General features: G+C 35.9%; 1 protein-coding gene across 1 annotated transcript in view; it reads right to left on the reverse strand.

Annotated features, from left to right (window-relative positions):
* Positions 1-19,678, reverse strand: part of Adamts3 (ADAM metallopeptidase with thrombospondin type 1 motif 3) — a 258,179-nt gene that overhangs the window by 22,320 nt on the left and 216,181 nt on the right. Inside the window, exons 6-15 of the mRNA XM_046428779.2 lie at positions 16,707-16,790; positions 14,705-14,861; positions 13,813-13,918; positions 13,274-13,417; positions 12,762-12,894; positions 10,406-10,519; positions 7,612-7,757; positions 6,344-6,519; positions 4,977-5,110; positions 2,440-2,563 (exon numbers count right to left, since the gene is read on the reverse strand). Coding sequence (XP_046284735.1) covers positions 2,440-2,563; positions 4,977-5,110; positions 6,344-6,519; positions 7,612-7,757; positions 10,406-10,519; positions 12,762-12,894; positions 13,274-13,417; positions 13,813-13,918; positions 14,705-14,861; positions 16,707-16,790 — 1,318 coding nt within the window. The remainder of the gene's footprint in view (positions 1-2,439; positions 2,564-4,976; positions 5,111-6,343; positions 6,520-7,611; positions 7,758-10,405; positions 10,520-12,761; positions 12,895-13,273; positions 13,418-13,812; positions 13,919-14,704; positions 14,862-16,706; positions 16,791-19,678) is intronic.

Here is a 19,678-nt window from a genome sequence, read left to right on the forward strand (position 1 = left end):
ATACAGGATGAGTATTGATGGCAATTCAATTATCAATACACAATTGTTGAAGTTATCAGGAAAGAAAAACATTTTTGTCATTTGCCAATGTATCATTGATACTATAGGTACATTTATTTAACTGTTTTCCAATATTTATTAGTGTACTAGGTAAATGAAGTGGTCATTTTTGGGATTAGCATTTTCAGCACCTTAGCTACAACTGTAAAGTCCAACACATGAAATGTACCATGTTTGTCTGAGTATGCAATGGCTATAAGTAACATGCTTAAGATGCTAGCTACAGCAAAACAGCTTGATGCCATTTATGGATGCCCATCTTTCTGCAGTTTGGTACAACTTACCCAGTACATTTTTAGCTTCTCTTGTTTCAGCAAGAGAAATATTACGAGCTCCTCTGGGTAAGGTGAAAGCGCCTCTTGTCTTCCCTTAAATAAAATGTCTTTAATTAGTGGAGGTTTCATGTTTATCGAAGTCTTGCTGTTTCATTGACTATGCCATAAGCTTTCTCTCTATATATTTCATGAGATATAAAATATGTTCTATGATTTTATATGTTGAAATAAAAATACATTTTTAATAGTTAGCTAATGCCAATAAACTGTTAATAGTCAATGAACATAAGACTAAGCATGAATGAAAAATGATATAGGTGATTTGAAGTTGAATACTTGCAGATTTCATTTTCCAGCAACTTGAATTCTTTATGGCATCTCTTGCTTAAATGTTTCCCTGTTGGAAAAGGTTAATTAGTCTATTGAATGACTTCGATGACAACATTCGTACACAGAAATGGATGTTAGATTATCTTTGAACAGTTTGAATCTGTATGACTGATGAACACTTTTTCGTGTTCTTTTGATGTTAATTCACAGGTTTAGCTGTTTTTGCAGTATCTGAAAACAGTATCACTACCTTATAATTGCATATAAAATAGAATGAATGATAGTGGAAAAACTTTTTTCCTTATATTAATTCACTCTGAAAGCAAAACAAATTAATTATTTTACATACAAAACAAAATAATAACATACAACTCCAATAAAACAAATGCAGTTCATTATTTCATAGCAATATGGAGAAAATTAAACTTGGTTTCATCTAAACATGTGTGTGTGTATATATATATATATATATATATATGTGTGTGTGTGTGTGTGTGCGTGTGTATGTGTGTTAACACACACACACACACACATATATACTTACATTTTAAATTATTTTTGCTTTATTAAAATAATACCATCAGCCAGAAATGGCAGTATTTGTCTTTTAACAATTTCAAAGTACAAACCATGGTAATTTATCACACAGGCATAGCAAAGACACCAATAACTAGACTAGAGGATGTCTAAGAGAAGTACATTTGAATATGTAGCAAAGCTAATGTGCGTGGAAAATGACTTGAGTTGGGTGTCTAAGGTATAAGAGGAGCAAAAAGGACTATGAGAATTTTCCATTTGGATGATGACTATTTTATACTTTCTTTTCTTCTACAAAATGAAAAATTACCACCATGACAATGAACTTAGAATCAACCCAATTCTTTCTGATTGTTTTTGTTTTGTGTTCTATTGTTCTGTAAGATACTGAACTGAAAGTGCTTTGGAAGATACCAGAGAATCTTCTCAAGAAAATACCATATGGAATTCATCTTTAAATGTTGAATTCCCAGAAGCCTTTGCCAAATAAATACTTAATGAATAATTGAATATTTGTTACAAAGTCAAGAGATTATTTAGTAATAAATATCTTTATAAGAATTTGTATCAAATCTTATATTCTGATGAACATTATGAAATTACAAATATTTTTCCATATTATTTGTTGAATACAGACAGCTTTTTGTTCCACCTTTTGAACTTGCAGTGTGTATCTAACTCCAAGTTATTGATGGTGGAACAAGTCCAAAAGCTCACAAATATGATCAGTTATATGTCTGCTTATTTTTTGGTGGCATCTCAATTTTGTTTAGAGTAAACATTTTTAAAGCATATGAAATATAGACCCTAAATTCATAGGTTCACAAGTAGGATAAAATTGTTCACTTTTAAAATAAAAAGAAGTGAAACGAAAATAACATTTTAAAGATTATATTTAAAGTTTTATAAAAATTTTTCTCACTCCGGGTCAACAATTTTAAGTGCAACATAAATTTGAAATAACCATTCATTCTGATTACATCTGCGTTTTTTTAAAAAAGTAAAATAACACAATTTTTAGCTAACTATTATAATTGATATTGACTTTGTTCCTTGTCCAAATTTAGTCTATAATTTTCTCATAAATGCAAAGGAGCATGAATTTAGTAAAATTTTTAAAAAAATTTTTTTAAATAGTTCCTTAAAATGTGATTTGAATAAATCACTTTTGGGTCATGTTTATTGCAAAGGACAGGTCATAGGGAAGGACAGAGATTCACAAAGGCCCTCATCTTACCGAGCTTCCTGGGAGTCCTGGTAAATGTCCCCTTCACAGTTCGACAATGGGAGTTATCTCCTCCACAGACACCACATTTATCCTCAACCTTGTTGGAACCAATCTCTTTATCACAGCCCACTTTCTGGGAAGAGAAGATATTAAATGTAGTTGATTTCAATGTCGTCAAGTAGAAAACAACATCCAGAGAATGGTGGATCATTTGTTAATCACAGCTCACAGCAAGTTCACACCAAACTTCCCCTTAAGTCTTATTTTTCACACCTCAGTCTTTTAAAAAACTAGTGTGAAGTTAAATAACTGTAGTCTAGTAAATAAAGGACAAGTTTCCCCAGTACACTGAAGTATTTTCCCCATCATAAATTGTCCTAATCATCAAATGAGTATTTATTGAGCACAGATGTAGCTGATGCTAGGGAGGACCAAAAAAAAAAAAAAAATAGCATTGGATTTTTCCATGTTGCATTCATATGTATAAAATGAATATAAAGTGAGTTGTATATTGGTGCCATCTTTTAAACTTAATTAGGAAAAGAAAAGAAAAGGTAATTAAGATGTAAGACAAAATTTCATTAAAGTACTGGAGACTTTCTTAGGACCCTTAAGAAAACATAGTGTAAAGGAATTTCAGGAGTGCAGAGGGGTCAAAACAAAGCTAGGGTAAAGATAAGTTCATGGAAAGTAGTCCAGATATCAATATTTAAAGCCATACTTAAGGCAGTGGAAGGCTAGTGTTGCCTCATATCAGAACAGTGAAAGATTTGCAGAGCACATGCTGTGGAAAATCTTAACCATATATAGTTTTCATCTTCACATTAATTAATAGAAAACCACTGAAGGTTTTCTGGACTGGGGAAGATCCTTAAATGAATTGGTTGTAGGACAATGCTGTACATATATCCTGTACTCATACATTCGGCATGAAAATGGGCAGGAAAAATGACAACATAGTTAATGTATTAGATATTGTGGGAGGTAAAAGGTGAATAAGACACATAGTCTACCTATGGTCTGTATGTGTACTTCTCAATAATTATGTGTTGGGAACTTAATCTCTAATTTGGCAGGTTGGGGAGGCTTGGCCTAATAAGATGTAATTAGGCCCTGATAGCTCTGCCTTCCTGGACAAATTAATGTTACTATCATGTGAATGCTCAATTATTATGACAGTGATAAAAGTGACTTCCTCTTGTTCTCTTTGGTGCATGTGGCCTTTTTCCCTTCCACCTCTGCCATGGAATGATGCCCCATGGAGTCTCTCATCAGATGCCAAGCCAGTGCTAGCATTATGCCGTTGGTCTTCCCAGTTTACAGAAACATGAGAGAAACAAATGTTTTCTTTATAAATGATCCCATCTGGGGTATTTTGTTATAGAAGCACAGAATGGACTAAGACATTTACTTTCAAGAACAGTTTAGTTTAACTAATGAGGCATCTGCACACTGGAGACCTAATAAATATTTTGGTTTTATTGAAGTAATAAGGAAATGGATGTTAAAAGCAGTGTTTCAGTTGACAAGGATAATTTCATATTAATTTAACCGAGCACCTGAACATTTTTTAAAAGAGATTAAACTGGGCTTGGTGGCACACTCCTGTAATCCCAGCACTTTGGGAGGCTGAGGCAGGAGGATTGCAAAGATTGAAGCCACCATTGGCAATTAGTGAGACAGTGTCTCAAAATAAAATAAGGAATGGGGATCTAGCTCAGTGGTAAAGTACCTACAATTTCAATCCCAAATACCACAAAAAGAGAGATAAAGAGAGTAAATGGAATAAAAATAGTTTCGTTTTTTGTTTGTTTCTCTACATTTTGTTCTCATGTGGAATTCAATGTTTAAGCTTCAGATCAATTAGAAAGTGAAAGAGGGAGAAAGAAATATTGTATTATCTTTTGTTTCTTTCTTTTCTTTGTTCTTTTCTTTTCTTTCTTTCTTTTTTTTTTTTTTTTTGATAATGGAGATTGAACCCAGGGTTGCTTATCCAGAGAGAAACATCCCCAGCCCTTTTTATTTTTTATTTTGAGAGAGGGTCTCACTAAGTTGCTTAGGGCCTTGCTAAGTTGCTGAGGCTGGCCTTGAACTTGTGATTCTCCTGCCTCAGTCTGCTGAGTCACTGAGATTACAAGTGTGTGCCACCATGCCCAGTTGTATTATCTTGTAAACAAATAATAAAAAAATAAACAATATTGGATTTAAAAAAAATCTTGGATATTAATGTCAGACACTCCTAGTAAAATACTTAAAGCAAATGCATTGTTCCCTCTTATATTCTCAGCCTAGAGGCATTCATTATTTAGAAAAGGCACTTGGCTGAAAATTAGAAAAATTATTTAACTCTTAATTTTACCAGTGACCAAGGATTGATTTCTGTAGGTATAATTTCTCCCCAAATTATTTATGTACTGAACTTTAAACAGGCTAACTTCCCAGATAAGTATCAGCTGAAAACAGTGTATATGCTTATGAATAACATTACTATTACATAGAATCACATGGTACCATAGGAAACTTTTGAGAAAGCAAGCGCAACTCACCACACACTCTCCTCGCACGCATACACTGTATGGGTCCTTGTAAGAACAGCGAGTTCCATCGTGTACCAGCTGTTTCATGTAAACAACATCTCCAGTCTCTCTAGACTGACAGTAAAGGTGGCATCTTTTCTTGGCTGCATAAGGAGGGGAGATAAAATCAACAATTCACATAAAACAGAATGTGTGAAGTGTATAGTTTATTTTTAAAATATCAAGTTTCAATATGGGTTCCTGAAAACAAAACAAGTACTATATAAATACATAAAATTCAGAGCAGGAGAAAAGTACAAACATGCCAATATGCATATTTGGCATATTTACTTTAGTGTGATTTATGATTTGTCTGAGCGTGAAAGGGGACTCCACTAATATTTGAGCAGGAACGACAGGTGTACACTGAGACTGGCCCAGGAAAACCAGGCTGAATAGCAACCCTAGATTTCAACACAGATCTTCAATAAACTTTAATTCAAATTTTGTTTAAGCAATGTTCAGAACTCTGAAAGGGTTTCCTTTTAGTCTGACCCAATCAGTTAATATAGTTTCTGCCTCTTATGGAATCTCATTAATTAAACATAATTTATGTGACTAACTTCATCAAAATAAATAAAAATAATACATCTGTTCTAAATGCATCACAATTTTCAATTCCTATATGCATTCACCTTTCTTTTGAAAGAGTTCTAAACTGAATCCAGTAGTGCATCATGTCACATGATAAGCATCTTTTTTTTAATCACTGAAATAAGAAATATATTTAGTCAATAATTCAAGTGTAATTAGAATAGTTTTAAATAACTAGTTTTTTAAAATATCTTTATTTTATTTTATTTTTTTATGTGGTGCTGAGGATCGAACCCAGTGCCCCATGCATGCTAGGCAAGCACTCTACCACTGGGCCACAACCCCAGCCCCTTAAATAACTGGTTTATAGTACAAAAGTTCAAGGTTATAAAGCACCTTTTGTTATTAAATAATGGTCTTTTCCTTATGTCCTGCCTGATTCAACTGTAAAAGAACTATATTTTTCTCTAGATATTCTGAAAAGAAAGATCACACCAAGCTAGAAGCATTTCTTAGTAGAAAGATTTGAGTTAAATCAGGAAATTCAGCATCTCTCCCTGGCGTCACTTCCCATTGGCCATTTCACTGGGGATCAGGATAGTGCTATTTTCCAGGACCTTCCTTCCTCTCTAGAGAAACAGAACTTCAACCTTGTCCTTGGAAACACAGAAGGCCTTGCCCCTAGAAGCACCACGTTTCCTAAGTTACCAAGTCAGGATCAAGAGTCCAAGGGGTTGGTGTTGGCAAAGCTTAAACTCTGAAGTGACCATCCACACAGCAGGAAAGGGTGGGACTGTACTCACAGTCGGGATGTTCATATGGCAACCAGTGGTGTTTGGTATTCTGGTATTCAAAGTGGGAGTTACGCTGCTGGCACTGCTGCGCTCTGAAGTCCTCAAAGTGTTTTTGGCATTCTTCAGTATTACAAAGCTGATACTCAAAATTAACACCAGGACAATCCTGACCACCATTGATGGGCCTAAAGAAAAGACAACATTTCAAAAGGCCGTTTGGCTTTGGTCCAACTTGAGGCTTGCAGACACAGGGCTTAAGGGCAGAAAGCCAGAACTTCCAAGATGCCAGCACAAAGTGGATGAACTCATACTTTCTAATTCCAGTCCCTTCCCAAAGCACCCTTCTCTCCCTGCTGCAGAGTAAAATACCCCAAAACTCAAATCAGCTTTTTAAGCAGTATATTTCAAATGCTGAGCAAAAGTGTATTGAAGAAACTGAAAGCATATATACGGATACAAGAAAGTTTTATTGTCTTCCATGTATAAAACATGTGGCTGTAACTCAAACTTTGATCATAGCTCTCTGTCTCCATCTCCTCTTATGTAAAATGAAAAAGTAATACTATCTTCCACAGACAAAGTTGTCTGTATTAAATAAGATAACATATTTAAAGCACTTAGACTAGACTCTGGCTCATAGCGAACCCTAGCTGTTTTTATTATTGGCATTTTGGTTGTTTTTGTTTCTTTTCCTACACAACCATCATTTCTTCCCATGCACACAGGCATGTGGCACCTGATAGTCTTTATCAAAGACATGCTCAAAGACATCCTGCAGCCAGAAATAAAAAGAGGGAGCTGCCTAGATGCTAAATGGTAGACCAAGAAGAATATAATATTCAATAATTACATTATTCTTTTTCTTTAGAAAATAAAGTTTGCTGAGCATACAATAGGGACTCGGGATAAACTTTTAGTCTGGGTGAATTAATGAATACCTTCCCCCCAATAGTTCCTTGGCTGTCCCTCACCATCTTTCTATTGCCTTACTCTGAAGCAACTACACCTACCCATGATGAACGAGTCCTTAATATTCTCAAACATCAATTTCTTAAAAAATCTCTAATCTTCATTCCAGCTCCTCATCTTCATCCTTGACTACTTTTCATAAGATTGATAAATGACCACTATCCAAAAGTGACACTGGTTTAGGAACTGTGAACAATTTGTTTTTATGTCCTATATTTTTCATTCACTTCATGAAACAGAATATTAATCACATGACAGCATTTTCTAGTCTATTCAAAAATAACAAGAATTATAGGGATTATACTTACATGGGATTATTGCACTGGCGGGTTCGGAAACGAACACCAGTTCCACATGTCCGCGAACAGGAGCCAAATTTTGTCCATGATCCCCAATTACCATCTTGTTTTTGTTGATTAGCATTCTTCCACATGCAATGACCCTTATAGCACCACTTAGGAAGATGACAAAAGGCAATTATGAAAATCATGCAGACATTGAAGCTGAAGTTATTCAAGAACCCCTATTTGAAGATTTTCATTTCTTTCTTTCTTTTATCTTCCATGTGGAGATGCCTTTAAGATATCCAAAAGCAATTACACCATCCCAAGATACCCTAACAGAGGGGAACTTAGACTTGAATTTTTTAAGTATAAAGTTAAAATGAAAACTAATACAGCATCCATCCAGACAAGTTTTTAAATGATATATTCACCAGTGACTATCAGGCACCAATAATTTTCTGGGCACCCACCTTGCCCAGTTGATACTATTCCACCCTTTATCTCTTGCTACCTACCATCATCTCAAGGTATGAAAATATACATCTGGACTTAAAAAATAAATAACATAACATACCCAAAATCATAATATTTGGCTGTCAAGGCACTTTTTTCTTTTCTTTTTTTTTTTTTTTTTTAGTATCAGTGATTGAACCCAGGGGTGCTAATCACTAACCCACATCCCCAGATCCTTCTATTTTGAGGCAGAGTCTCACTCAAGTTGCTTCGGGCTTCACTAACTGCTAAGGCTGGCCTTGAATTTGCTATCTTCCTGCCTCAGCTTCTGGAGTCACTGGGATTACAGGCATGCACCACCATATCTAGCTCTGCTTTCAAAGCAATTTTAATAAGTAAGCAATAAAATTTTAGACTTTTATAAGTAAACTTTATAAAATTTTAATTCACAAATTGTTCTGAAAGAAATATAGGTGATATAAATATATTCACCTTTTAAATGAGGAAAAGTAAGGCCCAGAATGTTCATGAGTAGTTGAAGGTCATCCGACCTAGAAGCGAACAGTGGGACTACTAAACTCTCATACCAGAGCACCATGCATATGGTGCCCAGAATACAGAAGATTGTCAAAGGCATTACTTTCCTTTACAACATTTTGATCTGCTTTTCCATACTATATACAATAAGTGTCTGTCTAAACTAAACTTTTGTAAATTTAATTACAACACAGTTATATTTAGAGGAGTTGGATGTTGAGAGTTGATTAAATAATAATTTTAATAAAACAAAAATTAATTAACTCATTATTGCTCTTGATTTTAGTCAAAAGTCTGTGATAATGAATTTTTCCAAAGCCAAATACTATAAATAATGTTATTTGGCATCATGCCTAACATAATACAGGTATTTGTAATGATGGGTTTTATTATTATGCATGATTCTCATCACAAGTACAGTTTATACACATCTGAAGTCAACCTTTTAAAAGAACTCAAAGCTGTGTTAATTTTCTTTGCCAGCTTTTGGTCCTGTCTACAATCTCTTACTTCTAAACTAGTCAGAGCTCTTCAACTTGAGTTTTTAACATGCCTTTATTTTGGGATCTCTGCCCTTATGAGTAGCATAGCTTGGTCTGCCGCCAGTATCTGAGCATTCAATCCTGACTACACAATTTGAGATTTAAAACCTCTGGGCATCTTTCCCCAAGGAGCGAGGCCAAATCTTCTGTATAAATTCACATTACTTTATTTCTGGGCAACTTTCACAAGTAATGGGATGCCAGCAAGTAAATCAAATCCCACTAGCAGGGGGCCAGAGATGCTGCAGAGCTGTTTCCTCCCATTCTATCTGTAGTGGGCTGAATGGTGGTCTCAAAGATGACAGATTCTAGTCCCTGGACTTGTAAATGTTAACTTATTTGGAAAAAGGGTCTTTGCAAATGTGATTAAATTAAGGATCTCATGTGGGGAGATTATTCTGCATTACTCAGTGGGTCCCAAATGCCATTACTTATAACACAGGGGGGGGTGGGAGGGGAGATTTCACACAGAAGCAGAGACTGCAGAAGGAGTAGTGAGCCACAAATCAGGAATGTGGATGGAAACAGGAAGCTGGAAGAGGCAAGGGACAGATTCTCCCTTGGAGCTTTTGGAGGGAGTATGACCCTGCCCACCCACTCATTTAAGTTCAGTGAAGCTGATTTTGGACTTCTGGCATTCAGAACTCTGAGGAAATAGATTTCTGGTGTTTTAAGTTACCAAGCATAGGGCAATTTATTATAGCAGTCACAGGAAACCAGCACATTATCATACTGTATGTTATGGCTTAGATATTAGGTGTCCCCACTGTATAAGACAATTCAAGAAAGTTTTGAAGTGAAATGAGAGTTTTAACCTAATCAATTCATTAATCTGTTGGTATGGATTAACTGGGTGGTAACTCTAGGCAAGCTAGGCTGTAGCTGGAGGAGGTGGGTCAATGGGCGGCTTTTGGGGTATATCCTTGGTGAGAGAAGAAGGCTCCCTCTGCTTCCTAGTTCCATGTCCTGATACACTTTCTTCCACCACACTCTTGCCATGGTGTTCTGTCTTACCTTGGGCCCAGAGCAATGGAGTTGGCCATCTATGGACTGAGACCTCTGAAACCAGGAGCCCTAAATAACCTTTTTCTCCTCTAAGTTGTTCTTGTCGTGTCTGCTGGTCACAGCAGTGAAAAAGCTGACTAAAACATTGCATTTCCATAACAAAACCTCAGGTACTATGGTTTCCATGAAAATGACAGCACAGCTATGTTTGTCATTTGCCAGACTTAAAAATTACCACTCAACATATCATAAATCGGCATTGTATAGATAGATATACTCACTTTTCCAGCAGCACATTCAGTCCCATCAAGTGGGGGTCCCTTTTTAGTCTTACAAAAGTAGGGGTTATCAGGATGGCTGCACCACAGCTGTTTACAGGGGTCAAAGGTTCGGAACTGGAAGAGAGAATCAAACTCTCAGTGAAGTCTCAGATGGCAACACAGATACCAATGAAATGTCCTACAGTTTCTTCATGTCATATCTTTTGTATTTCTTAATTTTAAGTCAAGTAGTGCGACATGTTAAGGAAAACACTGCATAAGAATTCCAAGTAGAGAATACTTTTATTTTGCTTTTCTAAAATAGCAATGATAAACAATGATTTATTTGGGATTCTCTGCTAGACTTTTAGTTTTTCTGCATGTCATTTATACTTTCTGATCTTCAAACAGACAATTTTGGAATTTTAAAATGTGTTAGTAATTGTGCACATTTCAAATATGAAATCTTATTATAGCCGTTTGGCAGTTCTCAAGCTATCAAAATGCCTTCTCTTTATTCCTGTAGTTATGAACTAGTTACAGATACTTGTGTACATTCTTTGCTCATCTCTTCATTTTTCTCTTTAAATGTAACTATTTTACTATATTTTTTATAGAGTTTTAAAAATTTTTACATAGTTTTTATATCTATTCCCTATACTGCTAATTACCAACATACAGCCTTATGGTCATAGATTTTTTTTTTTGTTTTAATCCTTGATTACTTAATGCAGAAATTGTACTTTTACATGACATTGAGCCAAAGGTTTAGAATTCTAAGGTCTAAAACATTAATGGAGGTAAGTAGAAGCTCACGGTGTATTATTTATAGGCAGGTTAAATGGCTGTATATGCAATATTCCAAAGAGCAAATCAATTTTTTTCATTACCCCAAATACATTTTTTCTTGCTCTGTTTATTCCAACATAAAAAAAGGCTTTCATTCAGTATGGAGATTCCTCAGAAAACTTGGAATGGAACCACTATTTGACCCAGCTAATGCAACTCCTTTGTTTATACCCAAAGGATTTAAAATCAGCATACTATAGTGACGCAGCCACATCAATGTTTATAGCAGTTCAACTCACAATAGCAAAACTATGAAACCAACCTAGATGTCCTTCAACAGATGAATGGATAAAGATGTGGCATAAACACACAATGGAATATTATTCAGCCTTAAAGAAATTATGTCATTTGCATGGTAAATGGATGGAATTGGAGAATATCATGACAAGTGAAATAAGCCAAACCCCCCAAAACAAAGACCGAATGTTTTCTCTAATAAGTGGATGCTGATCCATAATGGGATGGGGGGAGGGAGAAAAGGACTGTGGATTGTGCATAGGGGAGTGAGGGAAGGGGAGAGGGTATGGGGATGAGACGGACAGTGGAATGAAACAGATATTATTACCCTATATTCATGTATGATTATACTATCAGTGTGACTCTGCACCATGTTCAGCCAGAGGAAGGAGAGGTTGTGCTCCATTTCTACATAAAGTGTCAAAGTGCATTCTACTGTCATGTATAACTAATTTGAACAAATTAAAAATTAAAAAAGGCTTTCCTGTTTTTTTTCTTTCCTTAAATGAACTACTAAAGATCAGCATGGTCTGATGAAACATACCCCTAAACTGAATAGTTATGCAGAAGACTGGTTGTAAAGGATTCCACTGTGCATTTACTATGTACCTGCATTGTGCTACACACTTTAATTACATCATCACATTTAATCTCACTTCAACCCTATGAGATAAATACTGTCATTATCTACATTTTACACATAAGGAAACTAAGCCAGAGGGATTAAATAATATGCCCAAGGTAAGACGTTGAGTAAGTGTCAGAACTAGAAACCGACCCATCCAGTCTTCCCATGACACCCATATCCTGATGCTCATGCTATACCAACGGAATTTCATGTAGTAGAACACCATAACCCTTCCCTGTGGTCACTAACACAGAATGCTGGCAGTCAAGACAAATAAAAGCCATGTCTCTAAGGCTTAGGAGTCATCTTGAAGGTCAAATATACTAAGGAGGAAAAGAACATAAAGATTTGGAGCCTGAGAACCTTGGTTAAAAGTTCAGCTCCCTTATTTCCCAGATGTGTGTCTTGAGCAAGTTGCTTAACTTCTGTAGGTCTTAGCTCTTCCTTCTGTAGAAGTATATCAACTCCCTTCTAGTCTTTCACGAGGATTAAGTAAGGCACTATACTTAAAATATTTGATTTTACCATCTAACAATATAGCAAGCACAAGGTAACTGGTAGAGATTCTTATACTTGCACCAGTGAGTTTGTAAAGTTCACCAAAAACGAGCTACATGAATAGATTTCAAGATGCAAAAACTAAATTAACTATGGGTAACGTACCGCAGTGCACATTTTGTAACCAACACCAAAATCAAAACGGCATTGCTCATCCATAGAGTAATTTATTCCAGGAAGTTCTGGGAGTTTGGGCCAATCATGTTCAAAAGGGTCATCAAGGAGACAATCATAGGAACTGCAGGAAGGAAAATGTTACAGGTAGTTAAAGGGCAGTTTTTAATACCTTCACTATAGAGTGCAGATTATGTAATATATACAGGAATCACAACCATTCTCTTCCAATCCTCAACTCAACTTTGTCCATTTGCTGAAGATTCTATAAAGACTTTAGTAAAAGAAAATCATAATGCACTTAAGTTCTAGGCTTATGGCTGAAAAATTGTGATTACATTATGCAATCATCACGGCAAAGCCTCTGAATCATAAGAAAATGTTGATTACTGACAACAATATGCATTTACTGGGAATTTTGTTATGATCAAGGTCCTAAGAGTCAATTTGATGTTTGGAGGTTACAGCATAAATGCTCTCATGACATGAAGCAGGACACATACTGGATGTATCTTTTCAATTCTTGACCACTGCATCGGGACCAGTGGTAACGATGAAACGCAGCTTGTACCAAGGGAGCCATGACACTGCCCATAGCAGTTTCGTCCCCACACCTGTTGCCTTGTCCATCATGCTCCATTCCCAACCTAGAACACAAAGGAGATCTCATGGGTGAGAGTCAATGGGGTTATGGCTTTTGTTTATTTTTTTGTTTGTTTTGACAATAAGTACTGGGAAAGATGTATTTTATAAGTCAACATGGCTCCCTCGTGGAAGCCATAGGCAATGAAATTGAGAGCAATCTGACAAAAATGCCTCTCTTATTCCATAGCTATGAAAAGTTCAGGAGTGCCTCTTCAAGACAGAGTCACTCATTGAGTTTCAGTGCATGACCTCCCCTCTGTTTTCAGCTCCTCACACTTGGCAAGGGATGAGAATTGCATGCTGGCATGTATTCTGTCCCAAGTGTGAACAATACTGGGAGAAGCAAAGAAAAGATCTTTTTTTTTTTTTTTCTTTATAGCTGTCAACAGTGACTTACACATGGCCAGTTTCATGGGCTACTACAAAAGCAGATGAAAAACCATCCTCATGATTCAGGGTACAACTTCTCACTGGATGACACATGCCCGTGACTGGAGCATATCCTGTAGAGAATAACAATTACTTTTATTTTCATTTTATGAGAAAACCCATTAAGAATTACTACTGGACCTTTGCCTAGAGGGAAAAAAATAAAAAAGCTTTTCAGCAAACAGGGGCAGCATTATTTCCCAGCTAGCAGTATGTGCCACATTCTCTTGGGAAAACCACAGGTAATGGTCTCTAAAAAGATTCATTGGGTCTGTATTCTCTCCTTTCATAAGAAAAAACAAAAAAAAAAACAAAACAACAACAACAACAAAATTGCCTGGGGTTACCATTCTGTTCTGCCCACCAGTTAAGCCTTGTCTTTCTGTTTTAGTAAATGGTCCTTCCTATCATGGTACTGATGAAGGGAGCCAGAAATTCCATCAATGTTGAAAAGAAAATCATCAGTCTGCTTTTTCCAAAGTCCGCATCAGAATTTATTAGATAAATGGAAGCTGACTTTGGAAGAAAGCTCTTTGGCAGCAGTCATTCCTCATGGCATCTCTTTTCTCATTCCAAATAGTCAGTGGACATCACACTGCATTTTACAGCATCCCCTCCCTACCCCAAATGCACAACCATTATTTTAAAGGCAAGTATAATTTATTATAGTATTTAAGCAGCATCTAACAATGTGAATTCCAAAGAAGTCACTGAAAGCAATAGAAAGAAAATGCATACTTGGCTGATGCATGGTGGAAAGTGGTGATGGAGAGCTGAACATCTGAACAGACTGCCCAACTTAGGATTACTCTTGAAAAGTCATGCCCTTAAGTTTTCCTTCTATATATTAATGGCAATACCTTGCATTCCAGCAGGTCCAAAGTCTTGCCTGGTTAAGAAAATTGCATGATCATGGTGCTCAGAGTGGTTGGGATCAGATTTTTGTTGTTGGCAAGCCCAGCGACACACATTCTCTAAGCTCCTGGATGGGTTTCCCCTTTCTATGAGACTGATGGACTAAGAGAAACAGTATGTTAAAGACACATATAACATTTTCCCAAAGGCTTTCTTTAATAACTTTTTCTAAAGTTGAAACTGGGATTATAATACTTAAGAAACAATTTAATGTTATTTGGGGCTTTAGATACCTGCCTTGGTTTGGGAATTCTAAATGCTCAGGAAAGATATCTTGATGATAATCAATACTACCTGTGTTAAAGTTAATGGAGTCCATTTATGGGAATGTCTGATACTGGGATTTGCTATTGTGAGCAAACTCAATATTAATCATTTGGGTAAGAATTTCAGAAGTCCAAAATATTTCCTGGCTCTGTTTAGATTTTAAATTTCATAGATATTAAGAACAAAAATATTGGAAAAGATTCTACCAGGAAGCTTTTCCCCAGAGATATGAAAGTAAAAAATCTTAATTAAAATTTTTGTGATTTTTTTTGGGGGGGTAGGGAATTAATCAATGTACAGGAAGAATAGAAGTTCTTCCATAAGCTGTCAAGTCTGGTAAAATCTTCGTTTATGGGGGGAAAGTCAAATTATATTAACCTCGCACTAAAAACAACAGTTATTTGGAATGTTACCACTATTGCTTTATGGTCGAGAGTTAAAAGTTCAGGGGGAAAAGGGCCCATCGTTCAAGAACCTGGGAGCTGCAATCCCAGACTGTTTCTGGATGGAATGAGAAACTGAAATTGAAACCCCAAATAAGTCTCTACTTGGATGACAGATTGAGAGTTTTGTTAAGTTTCAGCAAATGTTATTATCAGTGTTTACATTCTTAATAGAATTAGCTAGATTTGTTGTATGCTGATCACATATTTCTCGGAGGAAATGACTTAACAACCAACAGAAGGCTATTAACATTTCCAGCTGGAATTAACTTGTTTTCCTCAGTAGCAACACAAAGTAGGTCAGGTTTATGCAAGAAACAAAAGGTCAGTGACACCCTATCATCAGACAAAGATAAGAGGATTCTAAATATATAATTAAATGCAAATATGTGTTTTTCCTGTTTCCTAAATGCACATATTCAACAATATTTCATAACTGGGAAGATTAATTATGGGAGAGATACATGGAATTTTAAACATCCAGAAAATTGACAAGTTGGTTGCTTCCTGTATGTTTCCTTGTCAAAGGGAAACACTTTTAAAATCTATTTTATTATTTTCAAGGACAGAGACATATCTAGTATCATTTTAAAGCCAGTTAAAGTCAGTTATCTTATATGAAATGCCTACATGTACATTTTGACCCAATTTTTTGTTTTCAAAAGATTAAAACTCTTTTAAATAAAAAATATCACTATACTTCACTTTTAAGTAGAAAGATATATGTATTAAATATTGTTTTAACAAAACAAGAAGACACGATTTCTGTCTTTTTCATTCATTGATATATTCAAACAGCTAGAAAAGTGCCACATAGTAGGAACTCAATAGAGACATTCTGAATGAGTATATGAATCACAAACTTGATGATAAACAAAGCTAAGAAAATTCTCTTTTGCTTAATGGTATCCATTCATTCCACCTACAGTCATGCCTAAATTCAGGATTAATATCCACATCTCTGTTAGACAGAAGTAGAAAAGCAAAGGGTAGCCACATAAAAATCTTCATTTTCTGCTCAGATTTGGAGATCTCTACTCATTGTGACAGTTTCTCCTCCTCAGTTTGGGCAAACAGGCATTCCCAAGAGACTGGTCTGGATTAATTATGGGAGAGGGATATGTTATTTTAAACATCACTAACATTGCCAAGGTAGTTGAAGCTACAGCAATTTAGTTTTCTATTTGCTAATCCAGTCTTTACTGTTCACAGTCCACAATATTTTAAGATATTTTACCTTTGCATAGCCCAGCATTATCATGCGTACCAGGACCACATTTATGTGTACTCCAAGGGACTCATCATGGTAAATTTCATTCACCTAGAAACAAAGCAGAAAATTGTTAAAAGAAAAACAACACAAAGGACTACATGAGATGTGCAACATTTAATGGATCAACCATATAAGTCATGACAAGTACTCAAGTCAAATAACTTTTTTTTTAAATTTAGTTTAAGCTGAATTCTGAAATGAAGTAGTTTAGCTTTGGAACATTCCTCAGACATGTGAATTATTGATTTTTTAAACTCCACAGCAATATGAACATAGAAAATGTACTCACAGTGGGCTTCATGAAGCTCATGTAGTGGGTTAACTGGGTCAAATGGTGGTTCCATTTCTCTAGTTTTTTTGAGGAATCTCCATACCGCTTTCCAGAGTGGTTGTACCAATATACAGTCCCACCAGCAATATATGAGTGAATCTTTTTCCTCACAACCTCACCAACATTTATTGTTACTTGTATTCTTGATAATTACCATTCTGGCTAGAGTGAGATGAAATCTCAGTGTAGTTTTAGTTTGCATTTATCTAATTGTTAGAGATGTTGAACATGATGTAAAATCACATAGTACAGTAACAAAGCCACAACAATGTTTCTAGCAGCTCAATTCACAATAGCTAAGCTATGGAACCAACCTAGATGCACTTCAACAGATGAATGGATAAAGAATATGTGGTTTATATACACAATGGAGAATTATTCAGTCATATAAAAGAAGGACTTTATGACATTTACCAGTAAATGGATGGATCTGGAGACTATCAGGCTATGTGAAATAAGCCAGACCCAAAATGACAAAAGTTGAATATTTTGTCTGATATGTGGAAGCTAACCCACAATAAATGGGGAGTGGGTAGGAATAGAAATTCAGTGTATTAAAGAAAGGGTGGGTTTGGACTGGGGTTGTGGCTCACCAACCCCAGTAGAGCGCTTGCCTAGCATACACGAGGCTCTGGGTTCGATCCTCAGCACCACATAAATGTAAAATAAAGATATTGTGTCCACATAAAACTTAAGAATAAATATTTTTTTAAAAAAAGAAAGAAAGGGTGGGTTAGAGAAAGGGAAATGAAGGAAAGGGAGTGGGGACAGAAATAGGAAAGACAGTGGAATGAATCTGACATACTTTTCCTAAGTACATATATAAACACAGCACAGTGAATGCCACCATAGTGTATATCCATAAGAATGGTGTTCTAACTAAAATAAGATATATTTCATACTTGCATAATTATATCAACATGTATTCTATAGTCACATATAACTAAAAAGAATTTAAAAAATAAAGCTCATGCAGTGTTTGTAAGCTTCTACATGTTTGTGATATAACACACATGTAACATGCACCAAAAGCAACTACAAGAGGGTATCCCTGGTGCTGCAGCTATATTAGAGAAATACATACAGCAGGCATTTTCCACTAGAGTGTCCACAAGGCCAGCAGGGATGTGATGTCTGCTTGTGGGGGCTCATGGTTGGGGGGTATGTGTGCAGGAGCTGTGGTGGTTTATCTGGGCTCCAGCAAGCAGGTGGCTCTCCCAGTGCCCCACAGGAGTCAAACAGCTGTGGCAATGATGGCTTAGAAGTACTTTGGGGAGGTCCTTCAGTATTTGAATTATTAAGGTGTTGAACAAGTGCATATCAGATAAATGTCAACCCTGGATGCAATTCAGAAGGGCTAAACTAAGTCCCTACTTGTTACTTAATTTTTTAAGTTAGGCTGAAGTTTCTAAAAGTGATTTGGTACATTTTAATATCATGGGTGCTGGAATTAGAGCAACCTCAGAGATCATAGTCCAACTCTGTTTATACAGATAAGGAAGATGAAGCCTGTAGAGATTAAGTGACACATAAAACCAGCCCATTATTGGTAGATAGGAATCTAAGGTGGAATGCAATTACATCTTCTGATTAAGCTGGGGCAAAATGAGTGCAAATAAAAATGCTCAACTTGGCAAATGCTAGGAGAAATGGGAAAGGTGAGGTATCTGGCTAGATTACAAAGTTCTAAGCTGTTCCCCAAAGCAAGGACCCAATACTTGTCAGAGTAACTAAAAGGGATGGAAAACTAACTGATGTTCAGACGTAGGCACAATCTAAAACCTGTAGTGAAAAGAATGAAGGAAAGCTCTAAAAAATATTCATGAATCAAACAACTTTGATTTGCCACATTGACCAAGAAACAGATCAAGAAATCTCAATTGAAATGTTTCAAGAATACAGTATGAATGCTCAGAGCCCCTTAAAAACCAGGGTCCTAAATGAAGACAGAAGGCACACTCACTGAATTTTTAGATAGCACAAAAAAGAAAAGCAAAGCAAAGATGGAGGTAAAAGAGCTAATCTAGAATATATTGAAGACAACAAAGTGTAGTTTCATAGGAAAAAGGCAAAGTCCTTTTATGTGGAAAAATGCATTTATATACATATGTACATTTATAAATATACATACACATACAAAGTGTATGTCCATATGCACACATGCTCACACAATATTAAGACCCAGTTTAATACCTGTCAAATGTAAACCAAGAAGCAAAGGAAAAAATTCTGCAATGTACATTTGCATCACATAGAGGTGCAGGCAGGTAGCTCATGCCCAAGCTGTCCCACTTAGGCTGGAGTACACCTGAAGGATTCAGTTGATTTTTCTATGTTGTCTCATAAAAGAGACGTTGATAAGCATCTGAGAAAAAGAGCACAGAAAATGTGTCCTATGAAGAATGGCCAGAGAGATATAGTAGTTAAAAGTCTGGACACCAGACACTGAGTCTCAGATAAATCCTGGTTCAACTTGTCATTGATTGTGAGCTCTGCATCTCTTTGAGTCTCAGCCAAATGAACATAAAAAGAAATACTACCTCATAAGAATGAAAATATTTAACTAATGCAACAAACTGCTCAAAAAATTTCTGATTGAGGAGGG

Source organism: Marmota monax, unplaced genomic scaffold, assembly GCF_021218885.2.
Source record: "Marmota monax isolate L192 unplaced genomic scaffold, Marmota_monax_Labrador192_F-V1.1 WCK01_AAM20220418_F8-fsc00132, whole genome shotgun sequence".
Classification (NCBI taxonomy): domain Eukaryota; kingdom Metazoa; phylum Chordata; class Mammalia; order Rodentia; family Sciuridae; genus Marmota; species Marmota monax.